The sequence below is a fragment of the Marmota marmota genome, unplaced genomic scaffold (assembly GCF_001458135.2).
Source record: "Marmota marmota marmota unplaced genomic scaffold, marMar, whole genome shotgun sequence".
Taxonomy (NCBI): domain Eukaryota; kingdom Metazoa; phylum Chordata; class Mammalia; order Rodentia; family Sciuridae; genus Marmota; species Marmota marmota.
The window spans coordinates 3,038,745-3,046,344 of NW_025999960.1; the positions used below are offsets into that span (position 1 = coordinate 3,038,745).

General features: G+C 34.2%; 1 protein-coding gene across 1 annotated transcript in view; it reads right to left on the reverse strand.

Annotated features, from left to right (window-relative positions):
- Caprin2 (caprin family member 2) overlaps window positions 1-7,600 on the reverse strand; it is a 49,195-nt gene that overhangs the window by 2,810 nt on the left and 38,785 nt on the right. The window contains exons 14-15 of the mRNA XM_048802438.1: window positions 3,486-3,672; window positions 2,620-2,720 (exon numbers count right to left, since the gene is read on the reverse strand). Coding sequence (XP_048658395.1) covers window positions 2,620-2,720; window positions 3,486-3,672 — 288 coding nt within the window. The remainder of the gene's footprint in view (window positions 1-2,619; window positions 2,721-3,485; window positions 3,673-7,600) is intronic.

A 7,600-nucleotide genomic window follows, 5' to 3' on the forward strand; every position in this document is an offset into this window, starting at 1 on the left:
AAAAAAAAAAAAAAAAAAAAGAACAAATTTTTTCAATCTTGTTTAATTTGTAAATCAAACTGAGAAGACTTTGTTTGTTTGTTTGTTTTTTGATAGATAAAATTAAAAATAATTACATCATGTAAGTGTATTTATTGCCTGGAAATATGATCTAAAATAGAAAAGAATAAATATTCAAGGTGCAATGCTTCTAACTGATTCTCAAGTATGGAAAAAGCATCTCCGCATAATCCATGAAAATAATAATTAGGGGGTTTTTTTTTGTTTTTTTTTTTTTTTTTGAGAGAGAGAGTTTTTTAGTATTTATTTTTTAGTTTTCAGTGGACACAACATCTTTATTTTATTTCTATGTGGTGCTGAGGATCGAACCCAGCGCCCCGCGCATGCCAGGTGAGCGCGTTACCGCTTGAGCCACATCCCCAGCCCAATAATTAGTTTTTTAACTAGTTAATATGTACAATTTTGGGGAAAAAAACAGGCCAGAAGACATTCAATAAGAATAATTAAGTCTCCTACTCCAGAAGTCCAGAATCTCCTTTCTAATAGCACCAATATCAATTTCTTATGTTTTCTCAAAGAAACTTAAAGCAACACACAAAAACACTGGAACACTGATACTAAGAACAAATAGTTCTATTATGAAGTCTACATTTATCAACACCTTCCCCAAATATAGTCACTGAGGATCATATAATAACAGCTAATATTTGCATGCTTGATATACACTCAGCATTGTGATGTTAAGCACTCATATGTATTGTTAGTTCATCTGATCCTCAAAATATCTCATGGAGAAATCCTCAAAACCCCTCAGAGTTAGATGAATAACTAAGAGATGAGTCCACATCTAACAGATAAGGAACTAGAGCTCAGAAGGCTAAAGGAACATATCTAAGGTCACAAGACAAGAGAACTGATAAAGTAAGAAAGTAAACACACATCATTTAGATTCCAAGGTGTGTCCTTCACTCCTTTTCAATCCTGCCTCTATACAGACATCTACCCTACCTCATGTAACTGAAAGCTCCAGAAGAATAGGTATTTGATATATTAACAACAAAGCTCAGTGTAGTACATATACACATGCACCTCTTCTTTAACGGGGTTATGTCTTGAAAAACACATCATACATTGAAAATATTGTAAGCCATGTAAGTATACAAGAGAAAATTGAACACTTTAAAAAAAAAAAAACTAACCATTCCTTTAAATATATATATATTTATATATTTATATAATATATATATATATATATTTAAATATATATGTATATATATTCCTTTAAATATATATATATATTTAAATATATATCTATATATTTAGTTGTAGACAGACACAATACCTTTATTTTATTTGTTTTTATGTGGTGCTGAGGATTGAACCCAGTGCCCCACACAAGCAAGGCAAATGATCTCCTGAGCTACAACCCCAGCCCAAAACTGATCATTCTTAAAAATGTTTAAGAATATGCAATTTGTAAAAAAAGAAACTAAATAATCACAATAAAGACACATGTTCCCCCCCCCAGCAAAAAAAAATATTGTAAGTTAAAAGGCATTTAATATACCTAACCTACTGAACATCACTGGTAAGTAGCACAGTATACTACACAGTATAATTGGTTGTTTACCCTCATGACTGCACAAATGACTAGCCCTCTGGCCACTGCCCATGATCATGAGAGAGTATCAAAATTCAAAATCTGAAATAGACTTTCTACTAAATGTATATCACTTTCAGTCATCATAAAGTCAAAAAAAATCATTAAGTTAAACTACCTTAATTTGGGGACCATCAGTACATATTCAAAATCTTATAAAAGTCCAAAATGGAAAATACTGATGTGGTATAAATTTATATCTAGGATACCAATGACTGCCTCTTCCTGGTTTGTAAACTTTTTTTGGGCAGCCAGTGGGAGGCGGGGGGCTGTGTGCGTGTGTGTGCGCTGGGTAGTTGAACCCAGGGCCTCATGCATACTAAGCAAGCAATCTACCACTAAGCTACACCCAACACAGCCACACCCCTTTTAAAAAAAAATAAATTTATATCCATATATGACCAATAACAGGAAGTTTCAAGGTTTGTTAAAGCAAAATGTCTAACATCCTATCCAGTCTTCCATCAGATGTAGTGATGGAAGATGTTTTGATTTATTGCAATCAGAATAAAAGACAACAACAACAAAAAACAGCTCTGTTAATTAAGCAAGCTAAGTTAAAGGCAATATGGTAAAGTTGAGATCATGAGGTTTGGAGTTAAGAAACTCACATTCCAATCTAAGTTCTACAATTTACTTGCTGAATGACCTTAGATAAGTAGAGAAGTTACTTAACCTCTGAACCCCCAGCTCCTTTTTCAAGGTGAAGGATTAAATGGGCTAATGTGAACATGATTACTAAAGTCCTTAACACCTTTAAATTCCAAATAACCAGTAGCTGACATTTATCTTCCTTGGGTGACTGGGAAAGCTTCCAAATCAACACTCCATAGGACTTAAAATAGTTCTAGAGCTAAGAACACACTTGTACAAAACAGATTATTACTGTTATAGTTTAATCACCAGCTTAACACCAACAACTGTAATACTATTCAACTATAACAACTAGTCTTACTTACCCTTTGGGAGTAAGGTGTTCCAGGATATTCTCTAGCTTGGAACTGCAGCTGGCTATAATTTCCATTGGAAATTGAAGGTGGTCCTCTGTAAGTATCAAAACCTAACAAATAAACAAACAATAAACCAATGAATAAAGCATACTAAATTAATGTGCACATACAAATATGTAACAAATCTGTTATATTATAATGCATCAACAAAAAAATGAGTGAAAAAAGCATATTAAACTATACCACTGCAAAAGATAAACTGACCCTGCAAAGCCATCATTACCTCTTTAAGCAAAGACATTAAAATTGCTCCCACAGTAAAAATACATTTATAAAATATCACTGACTTTAAACAAGCCCAGTTTAGAAATTTGCTGCCACTGGAATACAGGTAGGGTATAGGAAAAAGTGGTGGTAGGGCAATTAGGGGTACTTGAGGCTTCTGTCTTGAATATTTTGCTAATATTAATCAGTAATTAAAATACTTGGGATCATAACTAAAACTTAATATCACTATCATAGTTTCAAATTCTGTGTTCCTGTGTGTAGTAGGATTAGACAAATAATTAGAAAATAGATATTATCTAATTGTGACATATTTTTTGACAAAGTTAACAGAAAAAGAAACTATTCAAATACAAAAGCCAAACTTATCCCTAGAAAAACAAGAAGATTGACCATTCTATTTAGTAAGCAGCAGGATTAATCTGTTCTTCAAAAAGGTAGTTCTGTTATAGAGAGCAGGCATACTATGTAGAAGACCCCCATTTCATTACAAATGGCAATGACAAAACAGAAAAAGGTAAAAACGGATTGAGCCAGGTAAATATACAGACAAAATAATTCAGTACAATTAAAGTTGATTCACAGCATACCTTTATAACTACCAGGGGACCTATATGAATTGGTCAGTAATCTCCCACCACGAGTACATCCTCTCACAGATCCCCGGCTGTTGACAAATGGCTGAGCAGGTCTGGGAAATACATTCGTCTGTGCTGGGTAAAAGGCAAGGCTACCATTGCTTACTTGAACAGTTCCATCAGGATGATAATTTGAAGCTTAAGGAAACAGTTAAGAGTTAAATGGTAATAAAGGTCCGATACACTTTATATGTAAAAAAAATCAATAATCAAAACCTTTAATATATTTTCTCCCTTTAAAAAGAAAATGATTTAAATGATGAAGCCACTACAAGAGAAACTAGGAAAACTACCCATTCATAATAGCCTCAAAAAAAAAAAAAAAACTTGGAAATCAATCTAACAAAAGAGGTAAAAGACCTCTACAATGAAAACTACAGAACACTAAAGAAAGAAATTGAAGAAGACCTTAGAAGATGGAAAGATCTCCCATGCTCTTGGATAGGCAGAATTAATATTTTCAAAATGGCCATGGGCTGGGGCTGTAGCTTAGTGGCAGAGCACTTGCCTAGCATGTGTGGGGCACTGGGTTCGATAAAAATAAACAAATAAAATAAAAGTATGCTGTCCATACACAACTGCAAAAAAATGTTTTAAAAATGGCCATACTACCAAAAGCATTATACACATTTAATGCAATTCCTATTAAAATCCCAATGATATTCTTCACAGAACAATTGAAATTCATTTGGGAGAAAGAAAAAAAAAAAAAAAAAACCCAGAATAGCCAAAGCATCTTAGCAGGAAGAGTGAATCAGGAGGCATCACAATACCAGAGCTTAAACTATACTATAGAGGAACAGTAACAAAAATGGCATGGTATTGGCACCAAAATAGAAATGTAGACCAATGGTACAAAACAGAACACACACAGACAATCTCCCATAAATCCAGTTATCTTATACAAAGGTGCCAAAAAACATACATTGGAGAAAAGACAGTCTATTCAACAAATGGTGTTGGGAAAACTAGAAATCCCTATGTAGCAAAATTAAATTAAAACTCTATCTCACCCTGCACAAAAACCAACTCAAAATGGATCAAAGAGAGACACTAGAACAGAAATCCTGCACCTAATAGAAAAAAGAGTAGGCCCAAATCTTCATCATGTCAGCTTAGGATCTGACTTCCTTAACAAGACTCCTGAAGCACAAAAAGTAAAATTAAAAAAAAAAAATCAATAAATGGGATGGATTCAATCAATAATGTGAAGAGAGAGCCTACAGAATGGGAGAAAATCTTTACCACATGTACCTCAGATAGAGCACTAATCTCCAGGATATATAAAGAACTCAAAAAACTTAACTCCCAAAGAACAAATAACCCAAATGGGCTAAGGAGCTGAACAGACACTTCAGAGAAGAAGAAACATAATCAATCAACAAACATGAAAAAATGTTCATCATCTCTAGCAATTAGAGAAATGCAAATCAAAACTACTCTAAATTTCATCTCACTCCAGTCAGAATGGCAATTATCAAGAATATAAGCAATAATAAGTGTTGGTGAGGATGTTGGGGAAAAGGAACACTCATGCATTGCTGGTGGGACTGCAAATTGGTGCAACCACTCTGGAAAGTGTTATAGAGATTCCTCAGAAAACTGGGAATGTAACCACCATTTGACCCAGCTATCCCATTCCTTGGTTTATACCAAAAGGACTTAAAAATCAGCATACTACAGTGACATAGCCACATCAATGTTTATAGTAGCTCAATTCGCAATAGCTAAACTGTGGAACCAACCTAGATGCCCTTCAACAGATGAATAAAGAAATTGTGGCATTTATACACAATGAATTTTACTCAGCCTTAAAGAAGAATGAAATTATGGCATTTGCAGGTAAATGGATGGAAGTAGGGAATATCACACTAAGTGAATTGAGCCAATTGCAAAAAAACAAAGCCTAAATATTTTCTGATAAGCAGATGCTGGTCCATAGTGGGTGGGGGTGAGTTTAGGGAAGAATGAAGGAACTTTAGATTGTGCAGAAGGGAGTGAGAAGAGGGGTGGGGCATTGGGGATGGGAAAGACAGTAGAAGGAGACAAACATTATTACCCGATATACATGTATGATTACACTACTGCTGTGACTCAGCACCTCTACAGCAAAAGGAATGAGAAGTTATGCTCCATTTGTGTATAATGTGTTAAAATGCATTCTACTGTCATGTATAACTAATTAGAACAAATAAAAATAAATTGCAGGGGCTGAGGTGTGGCTCAGTGGTAGAGTGCTTGCCTAACATGTGTGAGGCACTGGATTCTATCCTCAGCACATTAAAGATAGTAGAGGATAGGAAAGGTAGCAGAATACAACAGTTACTAATAGGGCATTATGTAAAAATGTAGATGTGTAACCGACGTGATTCTGCAATCTGTATTTGGGGTAAAATTGGGAGTTCAAAACCCACTTGAATCAAATGAATGAAATATGATATGTCAAGAGCTTTGTAATGTTTTGAACAACCAATAAAAAAAAAATATATAGACCTTTATAGTCTCTAGTGCATATCAATTTTTTTCTAATTTACCAAATGGTGAATTTTAAAGAAAAGGCAAAAATTAGAATTTTAATGAACTCAGCAAGCACTGGCCTTCTGTAATGTTGCTTACTTGGAATATATCAATTGATATTAAACTGAGACACTTTCCGAAATGTAATGCTTTGAACATGTATCAGTTTTGCACAAGACAATAAAGGCTTTCTTAGGAACAATAAAAAAAATAAATAAATAAATAAGTGAATGAATAAATAAATTTTAAAAATAAATAAATTGCAAAAAAGTGATTTTTGTGTGTGTATATGAGAGAAATGAGTATGATTTATTATTTCTTATAAATGAAAGAAATTTGACACATGCTACAACATCAATGAACTGTGAAAAAAATTATACTAAGTGAAAAAAGCCACTTCCAAAGGACAAATATTGAATAATATAACAGGAAGCTAAAGTAGTTAAATTCATAAAGACACAAAAGTAAAACAGTGGTTGTCATGAGCTGGAGAGGGAGGAGAAGAGGGAGTTCATGTTAAATGGTTCTAGTTTCAGTTGGGAAAGACAAAGTTTTAGAGATGGATTATGGTGATGGCTGCACAACACAAATGCAGTTAATGTCACTTAGCTGTACACTTTAAAAATGGTTAGAATAGTCAGGTTCATGTTATGTATATTTTACCATGATTTTAAAAATAGTAAGCTAACCTTTCAGGCCAGGGAGTAGAAGAAAATTAGTCCTAATTCATAGAATTCATAATTGAAAAAGCATATGACAAAATATTATTTATGTAGATCACCTGCCCTATATTTCAACAAAATAGGTGAGAACAGAATGAGGTCCCTGTGGTTAGAGATTTATAATTACTATCTCTTCACCATTTTATTGAAAAGTACCAACAAGCTGGGCATGTTGGCACACACCTGTAATCCCAGCTAAACAGGAGGCTGAAGCAGGAGGATCACAAATTCAAGGCTAGTCTGGGCAACTTAGTGAGCCCCTGTCTCAAAATATAAAATAAAAACAGCCGGGGATGTAACTCAGCAGTAGAGCACTTGCCTAGCATGAGTGAGGCCATGGTTTAATCCCCAATATGGAAGAAAAGAAATGCTCAGTTCACTTGCTCAGACATTAAGTTTCAGAAAAGTGAACAAGGAGTTGAAATACCAACACTGAAAATCTACAAGAGCTCCTTTAAGAAATAAGTACAAAGTTGCCTATTTCATAATTTAAAGTAGCATAAAAGATCAAAATATTCTTCTTTCTCTGTTAACAGTATAATAAGCATACTAAGTTATATCTTCACATTCATCAATGTTGTATGTAAGAGAGGGAAAGGCCAGATAACCCTTTGTCTGTGGTGAAAAAATTAACACAATGGTTTCAAAATCTTCATGCACTGCATATGGTAGCACACACCTGTAATCCCAGCTGCTTGGGAGGCTGAGGCAGGAGGATTGCAAGTTCAAGGCCAGTCTCAGCAATTTAACAAGGCCCTTTCTCAAAATAAAATATGAAAAAAAGAGCTGGGGATATGGTTCAGTGGCTATCCCTGGTACCAAGGTGGG